The 20,401-nt window shown below is 43.8% G+C and overlaps 1 protein-coding gene across 1 annotated transcript; it reads left to right on the forward strand.

Moving 5' to 3' along the window:
- Window positions 1-2,289: 2,289 nt before the first annotated feature.
- LOC120516608 (tumor necrosis factor receptor superfamily member 11B-like) lies at window positions 2,290-17,272 on the forward strand. Its single transcript, XM_039738396.1, has 4 exons — window positions 2,290-2,714; window positions 9,660-10,044; window positions 11,882-12,058; window positions 14,665-17,272. The coding sequence occupies exons 1-4, from the start codon at window positions 2,700-2,702 to the stop codon at window positions 15,012-15,014; spliced, it is 927 nt and encodes a 308-aa protein (XP_039594330.1). The 5' UTR covers window positions 2,290-2,699; the 3' UTR covers window positions 15,015-17,272.
- Window positions 17,273-20,401: the final 3,129 nt, after the last annotated feature.

Consider the following 20,401-nt stretch of genomic DNA (forward strand, 5'->3'; position numbering starts at 1 on the left):
TCCGCGGCATCTGCAACGAAGGGGCGACATTTGTGCTGCTGAAGGGGCGCTCGTACCGGACTTCGGGGTTAGAGGGGAGGGGCAAAAATATGTCGTCGATGTCTAATAAAACCAACTAGTTGATATGAACAACGAGGGACGACATCCATTCCCAACCGCCTGGGACTCCAAATGGGCTTCGACCGGCACTGCTGTCGGTATATGCCGCTTAATATGAATTAAAACCGATTAACCGGTTAAAAAATATATCATCATCATCATCATCGCCATCAAATCCTGAAGTCGGACAGGACCCGATTAATTATGTACAATTCGAGTTGCTCACTCATGTATTGCTTATTCATGGGGGTCTGTAAATCGGAGCCCCTTTCGTAAATGGCGCTCTTCAGATGACGACCGCCCATGTCGGCTTTGACTCACAGATCAAGAATACCCGAATTGTGTGTTATTGTATTATGGAAGTGTCCTTTTAAAATCAGGGACCAGCTGCATGGTATTGTACATATCTGTGTATCATCTGTTCGTACCGTTTACGGATCTGCATAAAAATAAAAAGGTTATTTCTGGACGGTTCGTTCTACCACAGCATCGCTCTGAAGAATCGCTTTGGCACGTCAAGTGTCTGCCTTAATTAACAACACCTACTGAGAATCGACTCTCACGTGAGGCTCTCGGGATTTACAATAAAGTAAAACCCCTGCCACTGAATAGTCCCAGATACGCTGCTGAGAGAAAATGAAGCCACCTAATTAAAGCAAGAAGGAAACTGGCAGGAACACAAAGCAGTGACCGCACTCTGAAAAACACCGGTCCTTGAATGGCACTGCATGGGTCGTGTAGCTCCTCGTTGAACCATTGCTTGACAGTGAACGGTTATTCATTCTTGGAAGGGTTACTTGCATATCAAATTGGGACTTTGGGCTTTGAAAATGTTCCTAATATAAATGAATATAATTGGGAATGTTCCTAATATGTGAATACGAAAAGGAAAAATTTAATGTGTAGTGTCGAGTAAGGAACTGCGCCTGCGTTATTGTATGTCGCACAAATCGGTTATCATCTACTGCAGTGTTATGCCACCTTTCTGGTGTCGCCGTCTATTTGCTCCCAAAATAAGCGTCTTGACTAAAGCCCCCCAACAAAATGAACGCGACCTACAACGTCTCACTGCGACCCCTACCATTACGGGTGATTGAGAAACACTGTCTTCTTCTTCTTCTTTTTCCGTAGCTATTCCCATTTTTATATTGTGTAGTTATTTCTTTTATCTAGACTTCCCTAATCCAGATTTCAGCAATTTCTACAGCCTTTCCTATGACGCCCTCACCATTTATCCGTGTCTAGGACCGGAGCGGCAGCAAAATGATATTTATGACAATTTGTTTAGTTTGTTACTGATCGAAATAACTAAAACAATCTTTCTGGATCCTTCATTTGGGTGGTTTCTTTGTGAGCCAAAAATGGTTACCCCGTGATATCGTTCTAAAGAACTGCTTTAGCAAAATTCTTTTTACAAATCGAATATCGCATTTAGAAATAGATTCATAAGGATGGATGGATGGATGGATGGATGGATGGATGGAGGGGTGAGTTTCGGATAATGAATGAGGTGTTGTTCCTCGCATGTTGTTACATAGTGCCTGTCACATCTATCTATCTATCTATCTATCTATCTATCTATCTATCTATCTATCTATCTATCTATCTATCATATAGCACCTTTCATCTATCTATCTATCTAATCCTGCCAACTACACCAATTAAATACTATCTATCTATCTATCTATCTATCTATCTATCTATCTATCTATCTATCTATCTATCTATCTATCTATCTATCTATCTATCTATCTATCTATCTATCTATCTATCTATCTATCTATCTATCTATCTATCTATCTATCTATCTTTTCTACACGGACAACTCAAAGAATTATTAGCGGCTCCAGACCAGCCCGGCTTAATGAAGTCCTTCAATCCCTTCGCGTTGTGCTCGGTTGTAAGTCGGCGACTCAAAAAGCAGCTTCAGCTGGAAAAGGCGAACGTGGTGACCGTTTACGTTGTAATAATACATCAGTTTTAAATTCGCCCAAGTCTGATGATATAAAGTAATGACAAATAATAGAATACTCCCAAAGTACATCAATGCGATGTCATCAGTTAGACTTGCTTGCTCACAGCGAGGGTATTTGCTGACAGCAGTCACGTTTTAATTCGAGTTAGGCGAACGCTACAAGTGTTTACTTGACAATATACGAGCGGACTGAGCAAACAGACGCGTGACACAACATTTCATTTCGGGTCTTTTACAAATTTTATGGGTCCCCGTTTAAAAGCGATACCCCGCTGTCTGTATCGAATGTATTAACAGGTTCTTCCCTTATGGCAGAAGCGCAGGTCACGTCTGTGTTCGCTTAGCGGAGTGAGCACTACAATGCAGGAGGAACTCCGAATTGGGGACAATGCCGTCAGTATACGCACGGTTACCGGCCCCCCATCACCCTTGCATAGATAAGCAGGTTCTTATTTGGGGAATGCAAATGAGATGATGCATTCAAACGCAGACGTAAAGATTTGCTCATATGATTTGCATTCAAGTTTGGAAATAAAAACCGAGGGGAGGAGTGCGACGAGTATATAAAACAGGAGGCGTACTTCACTCCGCGGAGCGCGAAATCCCTAGACAGCAGACCTAACAAATGTTGAAAGCCAAGGTGAGTGAAGCGTTTCTTGCAGCGCGTCTCGTTTGTGGTCGGTGCGCCGATCCTGCGCTCTGCTGATGAATTGCATGTCTTTTTGTCGGTTTGTTTTCTGCTCTCTGACCTGCCACCTATTTGATTTATAATTTGACAACAGTGAGCTGACGTGACCTGACGGCTGACGCGCACCTTTAACCGACATTTTTGCTTGTTGAACGGGTTTTCACGGCTTACGGTATGAAGTGAAATGCGGCTGATTTTAATTTTTAGTTTGTTCCAATTAATTGTCTGAGTTGAGTTGGTTTGGCTTTTCGAAAGATGAAGAAGCTGCTAGTGGGGAAAATTTAAAATATTCGGTGAACAGACATCCTGCCTACTGCTGGACGCGAAAAGGGATGCGTTGTATCTTTTGGAAAGATAACGGGTAGTAAAAATGAATGGCAAACACACTTGGGAAATTTGATTAAAGATAGTTCGTGATGCTACTGAATGCGTTTGGTTTTTACTCTTAAGGAGCGCATTTGGCAAATATATGTATTGATTATCCTCATCTGGTTTTATTTGTTGTAACCACTTTTCCTGGTGGGGGTTGCGGGTCAGTTTATATATAAGATCTCATCAATGTATTCATACATGTCATTATTATTTGAACTAACAATACACTTATTATTTTGCTGGCGCCTTACAATGCAACTTAGAGCATGTGAGATACAACGGGTTGCATTTCTTTTGTTTCTCCATTTGGGGCGCAGGCAGGTGAACTGACTTGCTCAGGGTCGCACAGTGGTATTTAAACCCACAAAGTTCAAAGTCTTATACACTACGCCACGCCGACCTTTAAGACATATATAGCGCCTTTACCATGCCCAAAGTGCTTAGTAAATATTCAAATGAATACAATAGGAATTAAACTAAAGATGACATTAATAACGCAAGCAGGATACGCAATGATATCAAGTATTCAGCACCACGTTACGGACAGTGTGTTGTAGTGGTTAAGGCTTGGAATTTTAAACTCAGAGTTTGTGGGTTCAAATCTTGTGTGACCCTGATCAAGTCACTTCACCTGCCTGAGCTCCAACTGGAAAAGCACAAAGAAATGGAACCAGTTGTACGATCTCTGATGCTGTCAATGGTCTTGAATAAAAGTAATAAATAATAAATAAGTAAATTAATAAGTAATAGATAAATAAAGTCAAAATTCGGACGAAACAATAAACAGAATGAAAGTTGTGAACAAATAACTCGTTTCGTGTGCGCTTACATGTGGGACTAGAATGTACAGCGGATTTAGAAAACACGAAGCTTTGTCCCCAGATTGTTCACTTTTTACGAGCCTCTGCTGTGCCCCTTTGGCCGTTGTCGTCCGGTAACGCGCAGCTGACAAAAGAGACTAACACGCTTAATCCGATGCCGTTACCCCGAAATCATCGATCGATCGATCGATCAGGTCGTCCACAAGTCATTTAACATGTTTGCCGAGTTTAATGATTTCCGATAATTCATATTCACCTCTCCTGGTGTCCCGTCCAGCGCGTAACTCTGCATGAGCTGAACGGTAAAATGGATGGGATTTTCAACTTCTGTGGTTTGAAAGTTCCTGTCCGTGTATGCGATCCTTCTTTTTAACGAGGCAGCTTATTTTTTTTTTTTTTGGTGTGTGTTTTGGAGATGATGGCTTGATTTTTATTGTCGGATTTTGTGTCTTCTGAGGCTCCATTCTCAGCTGCTGTAAAGAGAACGGAGACGTTTCAATATTCAAAATTAAAGCGATGCTGTAGTTTGGTTCTCAGAAGAATCTTCCGCAAGACGAATCTTTATTCATGTAGAGCCTAACAGTGCTAGAAATTAAAGATGAATCGACCAGATTTGACGCTCACTGAATACAACAATTCAAGCCAAGTTCAGTTATTCTTGATCTGCTTGTAAGATGTCTGTTTGGTCCACGTATTAGAAACCTTTCCCAAAGAACCAACTTCATATATACTGTATACGGAGAACTTTTTCTTCCGCAAATGACGTCGCTCTTTAGAAACACAAAAAGCTATCACGTGCCATTAAAGCGCCACAATTCTTTTTATGATGTCCACGTGACTTTTACTCACGCTCGTACATCCCGCGTGAACTTAAAACAAAAAAAAAAAAACATAAAAACGACGCGGCACAAAAGTACGCCCCGCCCCCTCGCGCTCTCTAAGCCAATCAGGTACATCTTCCGGTGTAAATGCTTAGAAAGTTGTAACAACGAAATGGCAGGGACTGCCCGCCAGGTGGTGCGGCCTTTTGGGGGGATACAATGTCAATGAAAATGAAGATATGTTAACGAGGGTGTAGCCTCAGTCGTCCATGATCTTCTTGGCCTTTTCTCAAGGTGCTCCTCTTTTTGTTCCCCTATAAGACATGCAGCCTTGGATTAACTGGAGACTCCAGTCGAGGTGAGTATGATGGATTGATGGTTCCTCCAGTTTTAATTCCTACATGTGGTGGCTTGCATGGGCTTCTCCAATGCTTGTTTTGGAATAAGCAGCTTCTCCATTTGGTAGATGCTATCCTGATTTCTCTTTGTTACCCGTTATTACGCTCCCCCCCGTTCTCCATTTAGGGGGTCCTCCAGTGTTTCAATGGTCCAGTGTGTCCACGGATCCTCTTGACTCTTCGCACATTTTCTCACTTTCCGTTTGGTGATTAGAAGGACGAGTTTCATTTTCAGTTTGATCTCGGCACTCTGGGGGTCTCGGTCGCATTCCTGAGCTTTTTGTAACTTCCACGTTTAAAAGTAAAAGTGCAGATGGGACCGCCGGTGACATTCAGAGCACAGCCACAGCAGCATGCGGTAGCAGGTTAACATGAACCCATCCTGAAGTGTTCTCCGCTTTTCCTGCTCCCCTCCCTTTACTTTATGGGACTGCAGTTTCCATCTGCTTTTCCTGACATACGAACAAATGTCAATGGAAACTCCTGGTGATCTGCTGTTCTTGTTTCATTCACTTGACGTTTTCTGTTGCCTTGACCCTCGGCATGACACAGGGCTGGATGTTAGTTTATTGTAACTGCTCCTTTGTTATGAATTTGGATGTCTGCTTTCACATTCATTCCCATTTTCTGTCGCAGTGACACCAGTGATGCATGTGACCCGGTCCAGGGCTCTCGTCTGCCCAGACTGAACTAACATCACTGCCCTCTTCTGATTTAGCACTGGCTCTGTAGGACGTCTCATCCTCTTATCGACACTCACCATAGGAGGTTTGACCCCAAAACTGTACGCCTGCTGCTATGCCAGACCTCCGCTCAGATCGGCACCACTTGTTTGGTCCAGTTGGCATCACTTCCTCCGTAGTCACTGTCAATGCGGGAGCCCCTCGGGGATGTGCGCTATGTCCTCTCCCACATTAGCTCTTCACCCGTGACTGCACGGCCAGCAGCAGCAGGTCTAACATTGCTGTTAAATTAGTGGTGGGGCTTAACACCAAGGGTGATGTGACTGAACGCATGAAGGAGGCAATCAGAGTCCTGATGCACTGGTGACCAGAGAAGTGCCTCTCCTTCAAAGAGCTAAGAGTGGAGGAGGTGGACACTCCCCTGTCACCAGTAATGGGACTACCATGGAAAGAGGGAGCAGTTGTGAATTCCTCAATGTGCACATCACATGGACTGTTCACACCGAAATACAATACAATACAATACAATACTATTTATTTTTTTGTGTAGCCCAAAATCACACAAGAAGTGCCGCAATGGGCTTCAACACACCCTGCCTCTTGACAGCCCCCCAGACTTGACTTTCTAAGAAGACAAGAAAAAACCCTTGTAAGGGAAAAAATGGAAGAAACCTCAGGAAAGGCAGTTCAGAGAGAGACCCCTTAGATAGGCTGGGCGTGCAGTGGGTGTCAAAAAGAAAAAGGGGGTCACTACAATATAATACAATACACAGAACAGAACAAATCGTCAATACAGTATAAAAATAAACAGTTTAGAAGTACGGAGTAGAATTTAACAGTAGATGATATCCCATAATATGATTTGGATTTGTTTAGAGTCCTGGAGACCTCATTCATCAAGCTGCCTACCCCGTTTGGCCATTCCACAGCTGAAATTGCGCTAATCCAAATGAATGTTGGCATAGAAGGCACAACAACACCGTGTCTATCTCGGGCGGCTGAAAATGTTTAGTGTACGCTTCAAACCCGCATATCCTGTTACACCTGCGCCACTGAAGGCGTCCTAACTGGCATGGCAACTGCACTGCCCTCAGTAGCAAAGCCTGGCAGAAGGTAAGGAGTTCTGCTCAGAAAAGCATTGCAGGTGACATTTCTGACCTACAAGGCACACGTGTTAGGTGGTGTCTGGGGGAAAGCCAGGAAAACCCCAGTCACCTGAGTCACAACCTGTTCACTTTACTACCTTCAGGCATCTTCTCCATTGTTGTGGAGCACAGAGAAGGCCCTGACTGCTGGCTCTTTTGTTTCTTTACGTGCCGTAACAAACGCTTTTCATGTCGCTGATCCTCTTCGTGTTTCACTTTGTCTCTGACGCGCCGCGCCTGCCACGGCTTCCTCCTTTTAACCCTTTCCTTTCTTTGGGGCCTTCTCCTGTAAACCTCATTGGCTGGATGAGGTCCAGTGAGCTCCACCCACTGGCCTTAAATGGCAGAGGCTGAAGACCCCCAGCTGCTAATGACTGCATCGCCAAGTGCCAACAGCAGATATTGCATATGCACACTGCTTATAAATATATAATATACATATAAATATAAACACGCATAGATATACAGGGGTGGGCTAATGTAGGTTTAGAGTTGTTCATATGGAAAAAGCGTGCAGGTTAGGATTGTTACAATAGCTTTATTAACTCAAAAGAATGGCACAGGGGCACAGGGCACTGAGGCACAATCTCATAAGTGCTCAGACTGTCGGCTTTACGAACTCACAGTGCTCATGCAATATATATATATATATAACACACAGCACTTTTCTTCTTTTCGCCTTTGTCCCTCCGCCTCCAGTCCTCCTCCTCTGGCATCCTTCTTTATCCTGACTCCTTTGATAGAGCAGCTGGAAGTGCTCTGCAGAGAAGGGATCAGCCTTTCCCCATGCGCCCCCTGGTGGTGGCCACAGGCCCCAGCAGGGTTGAGCTTCCATGCTACAAACCCATGACACCCTAACAAGCCAGGGGGACTGCCCTCTGTTGTCCTGGGTGGGTAAGAACTGCAGCCATCCGTCAAAATACACATAGTGTATAGAAGTATACACACACACACACACACATATAGAGTAAATGCCACATGGGCTGAATGGGCATCCTGGCCAGAAGAGGGTAGGATTCTTTACCCGGATGGGAGGCTCCTAGTAGGCAGACAGACATCCCGGCCGGGGAGGAGAAGCAAATCAGGCCTGGAGGGAAGGACTAGAAGAGGTGCACGGACAGCCCACTGAAGAGTGAAGATGTCACCCAGCTCAGCTCGCCGTCTGGGAGCTGTCACAATCCTTTTATAGTCCCTGACCCGGAAGTGTTCCAGTCCCCAGTCCATGTGATTCCTTATCACTTTCGGGTCAGATAAAAAGTCCTTTTCTTCATCCCGGAAGCACGTCATTCCCCTTGTCCATGTGACTCGGACGTACTTCCGGGGCGTAGGGTAAATAAGCATCGTTCCTCCCTGCAGCGTCTCCTAGTGGCCCCTATGGTATCCAGCAGTGCTGTGGATACAGACTCCAATGTCCGTGATGCCCTGCTGGTCTTCGGGGCACCTCCATACTGCAGGGAGGGCTCCACCTGGCGGCTTGGGGGTATTGGCTGGGATAAACAGCCAGCCATACACCACTATATATATATATATATATATATATATATATACACATAGATATGTGTGTGTGTGTGTGTGTATGGGTAAAAAAGAATATATATATATATTTTTATGTGTGTATGGGTAAAAAGGAATACATATATATATTCTTATATTTATATATATGGGTGGCACAGTGGGTAGCGCTGCTGCCTCGCAGTTAGGAGATTCGGGTTTGATTCCCAGGTCCTCCCTGTGTGGAGTTTGCATGTTCTCCCCGTGTCTGCGTGGGTTTCCTCCGGGCACTCTGGTGTCCTCCCACAGTCCAAAGACATGCAGGTTAGATGGATTGGCGATCCTAAATTGGCCCTGGTATGTGCTTGGTATGTGGGTGTGTGTGTGGCCTGCAGTGGGCTGGCGTCCTGCCTGAGGTTTGTCTCCTGCCTTGCACCCTGTGTTGGCTGGGATTGGCTCCAACAGACCCCTGTGACCCTGTAGTTAGGATATAGCCGGTTGGATAATGGATATATATATATATATACACACAGATTATTACATTTTAACATAACACTCTCAAACCTACTTAACCCAATTGTCAGGAGCCCCTCCTGGTAGCAGTGGACAGAAGGCAGGAGCTGACCCTTAGACAGAGCACCAGTATAATACAGGGTCCACTCAGATCAAATTGGGAATCACCAGTTTACCAAACCGCCATGTCTTTGGGAATGTGGGTGGAAAATCAGTTTCCTCTGAAATCTCATCGTGGACACTGGCAATGCAGGAGTCAGGAACATGAAGGCAGCAGCACTAATCACTGCACAGCCTTCACACTCCTTATTACTATTGCATTACTATTATTATTATTATTAATTTTCCCAATGCATTAGTACAATCACTTCAGTCTTAACAGTAAATCAGCTTAGCATGTTGCAGGAAATCAAAGGCAGTAAATGAGGAAGGACTTGAATTTCTCAGTTAGCTGAAGTCCCTTCAAGCTGGCAGGACGTTTGTGTGCTCAGTCCTGGTCCCAGTGTTGTCTCTGTGTGGATTTTCCATTTCCTCCTCACATTCCTCCCTCTGGCAGGTTTTTAAATATCAGCCGGTCTGCATTTTGAGGCTAATAATTTATTTAAAATCACTTAATGGTCCTTTCTGTGTATTTTTGTTTCTTTCTTCTCCAGCTGCAGATCCTTCTGGCCCTCTTCCTAGAAGCAGATGCTTTATTGGAATGGCCTGGACAGTACACTTACCAGCGTGAAGACCCAGCCAGCGGCCAGATGCTGACCTGTGACCGCTGCCCCCCCGGGGAGTACCTGGTGCAGCACTGCACGGCGACCCACAAGAGTCAATGCGCGCCATGTCCAGAAAAGCACTACACTCAGTACTGGAACTACATCAGCAAGTGTCAGTACTGCAACGTGTTCTGTAAGGAGAATCAACACGTCAAAGAGGAGTGCAACCGCTTCCAGAACAGGGTCTGTGAGTGCGACGAGGGCTACTACTGGGACCACGAGTTCTGCATCAAACACATGGTGTGTCCACCCGGATATGGCGTCAAGCACAAAGGTAAAGGCCGCTGCACCCCGTGCTCACTGAACAAATCAAAGTGCTGTTTGAGTTAAGGCCTGAGTGATAAACCAGGAGGAGAGAAAAAGTGCAGCTGGGCGGAAATGCGAACGATTGAACAAACAGAGCCGGTGCGGCAATTTTCGTTTTGAGCTCAGCAGCCTGTAGCAGTTGGTGACTATTTGACAGGCGCGCCCGTCCACTCATCTGTTTTCTGTGATCACTCAGGGCGTATTTAGATGAGCGCAGTGAGTGTTTTCAAAGAGACGGTTTCTGGATTTCGAGGCACAAGTGACTTTTTACGTTTCGTTTGAGTCAGATGAGGTCGGTTGGGCAAGATTACTTTTAGTAAATATAAAGAAACAACTACAGTGAGCTCTCGTTGATGATGACTACGAGACGGGGGCGAGGAAAGGAAAAGGGAAAGTGCCGGAGGAGCAGGACTGGCGGGGCGGGGATGGGGCGTGGCGTCGTGAGCCGAAGGGGCGGGGTCCCAAGATCAGATCGCAGCGGCCGAGTCTGTCACTTCTACTCTGCTCGGTCCTCGCGCCGCACGCTTTCAGCTCGTAATGTGTGTCAGGTGCTCGCAGGCTTTCTTGTAGCCCATGCTTTTATATAAACCGCTGTTGTTATTATAATAACACGTTATAGTCAGATAAATAAATAAATAAAACACGTACAATTTTAACTGTACTACAGATCTACAGTGCATCACATGTCAGTAACAGGAAAATAAAAGAAGAAATCAAACAAACTGCCATGGTGTCCGCTGCTGCCATACCAGATATATCGTAGTTGTATATGAGAGGCTCCATATAATAGACAGATAGATAGGAGAGTCACTGTTAAATCGACAAAATGACAGTTAATTGGACATGACAGGCACTAAGTAATAGAGTGCTAGAAAGATGGATATGAAACTCAGTATAAAATAGAAAAGTACTAATGTATATACAGTATGGCTATTTGAAGGGTGCAATGAACAATAGATAGAAGTGAAAGGCACTATATACAGTTATAGATATGAAAGACAGTTTAAGAGAGACAGATGTGCAAGGCACTGTGTAATAGATGGATATGAACGGAACCATATGAAAGACAGACATCTAGATAGATGGATATGAAAGGTATTATAAAATAGATGTGAAAGGCACTATATACAGTAATTCATATTAAAGACAGAATACAATAGAGAGAGAGAGATGTAGAAGGCACTATATGCAGCAGTACATCAATATGAAAACAATATAAAATAAATGTGAAAGGCACTGTATGATAGATAGATATTATAGCGCAGTTGGCAGGATTAGACAGACAGACAGATAGATATGAAAGGCACTATATAATAGATAGATAAATAGATATGAAAGGCACTATATAATAGATAGATATTTTAGTGTAGTTAGCAGAATCAGACAGATAGACATGAAAGATACTATATGATAGATAGATAGATAGATGTGAAAGGCACTATATAATAGATAGATAGATAGACAGATAGATATGAAAGGCACTATATAATAGATAGATATTTTAGTGTAGTTAGCAGGATCAGACAGACAGATAGACATGAAAGGCACTATATGATAGACAGATCTGAAAGTCACTATATAATAGATAGATATTTTAATGTAGGTGGCAGGATCAGATAGATAGCTAGATAGATGGATGTGAAAGGCACTATATGATAAGTGACGCAGGCAGTAACATTTCAAGCTTAGCTAAAACACCTAATGCATTGAGAGGCTCTTTTCTGATGACTTTTCCAGACTCTGCCGTGGCCTTACTGCATATTATGAAGATGGAGGGTCCTGACTAACACTGACTCTTTCAACAGGCACGCCGCACACCAACACCGTCTGTGAGAAATGCCCGCCTGGATATTTTTCTTCAGTAAGCTCGAGCCAAGAAGCCTGTGAAAAGCACACAGACTGCAAATCCCAACTGCAGATTTTGAATGGAACGACGTGGCACGACAATCTCTGCATTTCTTGTGAGAATCTCAGATCAACAGGTAATTTGTTCCCCATATTTTGCCAGTGACTCCCACCGTGTGCCGTGTCATCTTTCAGGATGATTAGCCCCTCCAAGTAAGATTAAGCAGCAGTAGAAGTAGAGTGCTGGCTGCTGAAGTGCGTGGTGGCAGCGGTGGGATGTGAACATGCGATGTGAATGTCGAGTTGTGTGTTTAAATGCGTACACCGCTAGTTTGTTGACCTCATCTAATTTATCGAATTTGCTCTTTTTCTTTTAATTATACAAACATGTGAGCGTCCTGAGAATGCCAAAGCCCTTTTCGTAAAGAATTTGCTGGGTTAGCCAGTGACTTTGTTTTTCCCAGACAATTCACCAGTTTAGACACACTTTTTTTTTTTCACCAGTGCCCCATAGTGCTTTGCAAGGCTAGCATGACACCTCAGAGCTGTGGCAGCCATGTTGGACGAGGATGTCACTGCCCAAATTGCGTCACTGATATGCGACACTTTCATGGTTGCGTTCTGGAAGCATACTTCACCTCGCACTTCCTGGCGCGGCCCAATCTGCTTTGCACATCCTTGAATAATTTATAACGTATAAATGCACTCGTGATGTCAGCACCAGATTGGTACTCCAGCCTGTCTTGCAACCCGTGTGTGTTTAAAAAAATAAATAAATAACAAAACAAAAAGAAAAATCTGGAAGTGTTTCCATATGAGGGGTACATTAGCTGACGATAACGAGAATATTCCGGAAATACTTTTTTGTCGTACATAGATTCATTGCATGTTGTGTCTTCACTGCCGGATTCAGCCCATTGTGCTCCTCGCTATATAGCACAGGTTGGGTAGTGACAGGGAAGTCCACCCTGAATATCTAACGCTGACCCCTTGCATCACAGGCGCAGTGGGTGTCCATTAGTCATAGTGATAGCAGCTCAGAAGACGTAGACCAGGAGAGACAAAGGTTCTCGGAGAATTGGAGACTCGGAGTGTAATTTGATCGGGTGGCATAAAGGTTGGCACTGCTGCCTCTCAGCTTAGGCCACAACCATCGGTCCAGCGTAGTTGGCAGATGCTTCTCTAAGCCCCCAGGAGCACTTAAAAGACCACTGCACCATTATAACCCACTCAGAACGACTTCAGCGTCTCCTTCCTCTCTGACTTTAATCGCGCATTTCGCGGAGTTCACTGAAACTTTCCAACATTTCCGTGTTTTTGTTGAATTCAAGGAAAAGGTGTATTCAGTGGGGGTCACTCACTACTGTTGAAGAGTATCCAGCCTGAAAATTGAATTCATCTTTCATCTCGAAGCTGTACATCACAACGGATAGAAATATTAACGTAGTTAACGTTTAGCTATTGAAGTTCCCCGAAACTTTATTGAAAATTCACCACAGTTCTGTTCGCTCCATCTCCCTTACACTTGAATTACTGTCTCTCGTTCATCCTTTGTCTTCAGTGCATTGTAAAACAGAGAACTTGTTGTGTCTCAAAGCAAATTTTAAAATCTTTAGTTCTTAGTACAGAGAACGCCAACCTCAATACAGTCCGAGTTTAACATCTGAATGTTGTAAAATGACGACACATCTCCGTACTGATATGACGGAGCCGTGAAATCCAATGTGACGGTCGCGCTCATGAGCCATGACAAGGGACGCGTGAAATGATTTGTGTCAAACTGACTTCCTCAACGAACCTCAACATGTTTTTATTTCTCTCAAAAAGAATTTATGAGACGAGTTGCGTTTCGCTTCGAGCGGAATCCGTGCCCTTCACACAAGAAGAAAGAAAGGCGTTTGGCTTCTGTCTGTCTGGAAGTGTTTTCACACATCAAGTCCTGCGTGTGTCCGCCCGTCGTTTAGTATTTAAAAAAAAAAAAAAAGGTCTCCAGTGGCGGAAAAAAAAAACAAACGAGCGGAATCGTGGAAACGATTGCTAGGTAACCGTGGGGGAGGGAGTGGTTTCAACCACAGGGACTTTCTATGTGGAGAAAACCCAGCAGTCCGGTCACGTTAAGTCAAGTCAAGTGGCTTTCATGTCATACGAGCCGTCCCCTGCGGCTCCGCCCACGTAGTAAGACAAACTTGAAAAATCAATAAAAAAATGAAAATGTAATTCTGGCCAAGCGGAATGTCGGTACGCTCCGACGTCAAACGCTGGCTGATCGTATTCAGCTCTGACGGGAGAGTGTCCCCCACGTGGAGAGAAAAGCACGTGGCCAATGAGCATCTACCCTCTATAACACACGGATCTCTCACTCAAAAACATCAAACGCTACTCCTTAACAATCCGTAGGTGGTAAGGTCTGCTGAACAAACAGGTATCGCACTCCAACACGTGGCGATAGGGAGAGCGACTCGAACAGAGGCTGGCGCGTGAATGAGGATGGCCCCGCCCCTCGCCCACAGCCTCTCTCTCAGATTCGCACAAATAAACGGGCACTGCAAGCGAACTATGATACCAAGCACGATGACAGAAGTCGCAAAATCTTCAATAAAAGTGACACATTCATCTTTTAAGATTTCTAATTGAAAAACAAAACACACCAAACAATGCCCTAAATATGCCACTTTGAGGCGCCATGTGCTGGAGGTCACCTACAGATGTCAAATATTAACATAAATAATGCTTGTGTTCCCAGGTGTCCTTTCCCAATATGAAGATATCCTGTCAGAGTTTTTGGCCCGGCAGAATCTCGATCACAAGAAGCTGGTGAAGCTCGGCCGGACCCTCCTCAAAGAGCAGGGGGAGAACGTGGTGTACAGAGAACAGCAGCACGACTCCCCGAAGGAGCTGATAAGGTCCTACGTCAAGAACTGGTCGGCTCTACAAACCGCTCACAGGCTCATCCCAGACGAGCTCATATCAAAGCTGGAAGAAGCAAACCTGCATGCGGTCGCCCGGAGGCTGAAGAGGAAATTCCTTAAGATCCGACTGGATGAAACTCTGAAGCTCAGTTACTGTTTAAATGCAGGCACTGACAGAAACTGACCGTGGCTGCCGGGCACTGCCATTCTTGGAAAAAGCACTTCCAATGTAGCCAACTTTTTAATCAACTCCGTGTGGGATTCTGTTGCACGCCATCGTCTGCACTTTAGGACCTGGGCCCAGAAGGTGCCCCCCGATGATGATTTTATTATTTTTATTATTTTACTGATTGTAACAATTACTTCAAAATGGTTGTTAGTGTGCCTGATAGGTGAAGGCTCCAGTGTTTGAATTCTGTGTCCATGGGACATTTGTGTGTAAGCCCGAGTCTGTCTGCATTGGTTACTCCCATTCACACAAGTCAGGTGGATTAGACCATCCATACTGTGATAGGCTGGGGGTCTGTTTCCACCACCATAGATTAGATTAAGCATTAAGGATTTTAAGAGAAATGTCCAGACTTGTATGAGCTTGTAAGGATTTCTTTTTGCACTATAAGCCCCCTTTAGCCACATAACAGCTGGTCTGTATCCAGTGAGTGGCGGTGGGATGTCCCGTGTGCCCGCAGTCAGAGGCCTCTTCCCTCTCTAGTTATAACTGAGGATGGTCATACGGCAAGTGAGGACACAGCATATAACAGGCATTGCATTTGTCATTTCAACACGTGGAGCATCGGAAACATTCATAGTTATCAAATGAATTGCTTTTTGTCATTCCTAGAGATTGCACTTGGCATTCATTAATACTGCTTTTGCGAATCCAAGGGTACATAACACAGGCATATGCATAGCATTTTCCATTCCAACAGACCATGCATCACAAACATTTTTAGTAATAAAATGCATTGCATGTGTCATTCCAACAGATGGCCCATCACATACATTAATACTGTAATGATGAATCCAAGGGTACATAATGGAGACAGTCGCATTGCATTTGCCATTCCAACAGATGGTGCACCACAAACATTTTTAGTAGCAAAATGCATTGTATGTTTCATTCCAACAGATGGCAGATCACATGCATTAATACTCCTTTTACGAATCCAAGGGTATATAACAGAGACAGTTGCATTGCATTTCTCATTCTAACAGATGGCGAATCACCTACATTAACATTGCTTTTTTAATCCATTACCAAAGGCATACAACAGAGACATACAGTATGTATTGCATTTGTCATTCCAACAGATGGCACATCACATGCATTAATACTGCAATGATGAATCCAAGGGTACATAATGGAGACAGTCGCATTGCATTTGCCATTCCAACAGATGGTGCATCACCTACATTAACATTGCTTTTTTAATCCATTACCAAAGGCATACAACAGAGACATAAAGTATGTATTGCATTTGATATTCCAACAGATGGCACATCACATGCATTAATACTGCAATGATGAATCCAAGGGTGCATAACAGAACAGTTACAGTGCATTTATCATTCTAACAGATGGTGAATCACCTACATTAACATTGCTTTTTTAATCCATTACCAAAGGCATACAACAGAAACATACAGTATGTATTGCATTTGTCATTCCAACAGATGGCACATCACATGCATTAATACTGCAATGATGAATCCAAGGGTACATAATGGAGACAGTTGCATTGCATTTGCCATTCCAACCGATGGTGCACCACAAACATTTTTAGTAGCAAAATACATTGCATTTGTCATTCCAACAGATGGCGCATCACCTGCATTAACACAGCTTTTTTAATCTATTACCAAAGGCATACAACAGAGACATACAGTATGTATTGCATTTGACATTCCAACAGGTGGCACATCACAAACATTTGTAGTCCTAAAATGCATTTGACATCCTAACAGATGGTGCATCCTATACATTAACACTGTTTTTTTAATCCATTAGCCAAGGCATATGGCAGAGTCGTATGTAATGTATGTGCTGTGCTAGTAATGCATTGCAGTTATTATTCCATCAGAAAGCACATCACATATATTAATATTGCTTTTACGAATTGCAGGACATACAACAGAGACAAATGTGTTGCATTTGCCATTCCAACAGCTTGCGCATCACAAACATTTGAAGTATTAAAAAGTATCCTCACACCGCTTGTAATACATGCTTTACAAAATACATTCTGATAGATGGTGCACTGCAAATGCTGAAAACTTCCAACAAAGAGTAAGTGCTGGACGGGCAAAAATCAGCTTATTAGAGTTCAAAGCATCTTACATGGCTAGTAGAGCAAGACTATAATAATAGAAATGATCCGTTTATAAAATGTATCATTTATTGATTATTTATTCATTTGGAGTACTGTATGCAATTCTGGTCTCCGGGCTACAAAAAAGGACATAGCAGCACTAGAAAAAGTCCAGTGGTGAGCGACTAGGCTGATTACAGTGGTACAGGGGATGAGTTTTATGAGGAAAAATGAGAAAGAGCTGAGCCTTAAGGAGAAGAAGAGGAGACCTGACTGAAGTGTTTAAAATAATGAAGGGAATCAGTGCAGTGGATCAAGACTGTGACTTTAAAATGAGTTCATCAAGAACACAGGGACACAGTTGGAAACTTGTTAAGGGTGAATTCTACACAAATGCTAGGACATTTTACTTTACCTTGAGACACATGGAATAAGTGACCAAGTAGTGTGATAGACAGTAGGACTTTAGGGACCCTCAAACCTCACCGTGATGTTACTTTAGTTGATTTAAGTGGGCAGGACTGGCAAGGTTTGTTGGGCTGAACGGCTCGTTCTCGTCCAGATTGATCTAATGCTCTAATGTTATCAAACGTGGTGTCATGGTTCCCAAACAGTGATTCAATGTACAATATGAAGCCTCCAGACACAAATTAGTAAAAAGGAAACGATCTTGGTGTGAGTGGAGGGGCCAAAAAGCGATGACTTCAGTGTCCAAAGGGGTAACAGTGCCCCCCAGCATCCAGTATCTATGAAAGTGGTGAAGAAGAAGCCACCATCGATGGACAGGCAGGCCATACTGGTGGTAGGAGAGGTGACACGTTGGCCAATCACAGCTTTGAATTTAGTGCAACGGGATTGGTCCTTTGGGGGGGAGTGGGTGTGGTTAAAAGGAGCATTTGAAAAGAAAGGAGAAGCATTTACATAAAGGGGCGGTCTGGAGGGGGGCAAGTTTACCCCAATTTTTTTTTTTTAAACTGGGGGGCTTGGTCTCCAGTGTTTCTCTTCTTACTACTCATCCTGTCTGGCGTCCTCGTCACAGGACATCACTGGATTTCACAGAGCTCTGCTCTGTCTGACGGCATTGATCTTTTTCTTAATGTTATTTAACTTCCATTCCATTCCTTTTGTCCTGAAACGTTTGTTGTTGTTGTTATTTATTGTTATTTTATTTGTTAGCATTTAGCATTGTCTTGTGTACTATCTTTTAATATCACTGGATTAAATACAATTTTGCAGAAAATGCCCAAGAGATTTTTCCAGTATTTTAGTAGTAAACAAAGAATCATAGAGGAGGTGAAGGAATCAGGAATAGTAAATAGGCGGCTTAAAATATCACATAATAACTATATGCAGATGGGGAAAGAGCAAAGGCTTTGATCATTTTATTAATGTTGTACACGTGTGAAGAGGTCAATGAACTCCCAAAAGTAAGAGGGACTGCTTAAGCACACCCCAGGAGATTTTTTTGTAACCACCAGGGGGTGCCACTGAGCCCCAAACCTTAGACAAAGTCGGATTGGCTGGCCCAGCACTGGCTCAGCTGTGGAATGGCCAATAGGGGGAGACAGTTTGATGACCAGGGTCTCCAAATCGTATTATGGGATATCATCTACTGTTGAATTCTGCTGTACTTGTAATATTTCTATTGCACTATTGCATTGTATTGAGGATGACTTGTCTTCTGTTCAGTCTGTCGTATTTACCTCCCCCCTCCTTTTTTTTTTTTTGACACCCACCGCATGCCCAACCTACCTGGAAAGGGGTCTCTCTTTGAACTGTCTTTCCCAAGGTTTCTTCCATTTTTTCTCTACAAGAGTTTTTCTTTTTGGGAGTTTTTCCTCATCTTCTTAGAGAGTCAAGGCGGGGGGGCTGTCAAGAGGCAAGGCCTGTTAAAGCCCATTGTGGCACTTCTTGTTTGATTTTAGGCTATACAAAAATAAATTGTATTGTAATTTATCCCCATGCAGTCTGCTCTGCTGGAGACTAAAAAGGTTTAATTACAGAAGAATGTAAGAAATGTGTCAAACGAGAGGTGGCCCATCAGCCCATTGAGCTCATATGTTACGCTAAAAGCTCAGCTGTCCTAACATCTCATTCAGTTTCTTCTTAAAGGTGGTCTAGGTTTCTGCTTCAACACCATGTCTCCATAGTGTGTTCATTCATCTAGCCCCGCCTAATTGGCTGCCACACAAGAATTTAGCCCCACCCACCCTGCTGCCACTCAAGCATTTAGCCACATCCAGCTGGCAGTGACTTAAGTGACGACCCGCCTAACCTGCTGCCACTCAAGAATTTAGCCACGCCCAGCCTGCTGCCACTCAACCATTTAGTCACACCCAGCCTCCTGAGACGTAAGTGACTTGCCCTGCCCAGCCTGCTGCCACTCAAGCATTTAGCCACACCCAGCCCTGACTCTCTGTGCTCATTAATGATCCTTGGGTATTCTTCATATAGAGTAGGATGCATCCCGATGTCCTGGCTAAATTGCCCACCACAGACTAGTCTCGTTCTGGCCACCTAATCATCTCTAGTCTCAAATCGGCTATCTCTCTCTCACCACTTCAGCTCCTAACAGCTAATGTGTGATTGGCCTACTGGAGCAAAACTGGTTGCTGTTGCATGGTCCAGGTGGCCGCTGCACATTAGTGGTTCTTACTATATAAATGTAAAGAATTATTATCATGATTATTATTATTTTAAATAAAGCAACATTAACATAAATAAATGGCACAAAAATGAGCAAAAAAGGAACATGAAAGAAGACTTTGAATCTGAGCCACGGGTGGGGGGGGGACCCTAATCTGACTGTACTTGGTGTTTCTCTTGTTGTTGTATTTCTGCACATCTCGTAACAACTTGTTGTCCTCACTTTACTCTTCTGGGACTTTTTTTTATTGGATTTTTTTTTCCTTTGGTCCACTTGGAGTGTGTGTGTGAAATGGACTGGTCTGAGTTAAGACCCCTGGAGCCCCTCCAAATTCACAATGGCATAAATCACAGGCTTAACCTTTGAGGATCTCGGTGGGTGCTGTCCAGAGCCACAATGAGGGCTTTGATCCAGATGACTCAGATGTGGTCCTTGAGGCCATCTGCAAGCTGCACACCCCATTTGTAGAGGGCTGGGGTTGGGCTAAGAATAAGCTTCTCATTGTATTTGTACAATTGCAGTGATTTATTCTTTTTTTTTTGCCAAGAGGACTGCCAGACCCCTTTAACACGCAGACCCCCACAAACAGAGACACACCACTCTGAGGAATAAAAG

The sequence above is a fragment of the Polypterus senegalus genome, chromosome 16 (genome assembly GCF_016835505.1).
Source record: "Polypterus senegalus isolate Bchr_013 chromosome 16, ASM1683550v1, whole genome shotgun sequence".
Taxonomy (NCBI): Eukaryota; Metazoa; Chordata; class Cladistia; order Polypteriformes; family Polypteridae; genus Polypterus; species Polypterus senegalus.

Excerpts from the sequence above, each read along its gene's own strand:
- LOC120516608 (XM_039738396.1), top strand. Across the intron at positions 10,045-11,881 it reads ATATGGCGTCAAGCACAAAG|GCACGCCGCACACCAACACC; the intron begins GTAAAGGCCGCT and ends CTCTTTCAACAG. Across the intron at positions 12,059-14,664 it reads TGAGAATCTCAGATCAACAG|GTGTCCTTTCCCAATATGAA; the intron begins GTAATTTGTTCC and ends TTGTGTTCCCAG.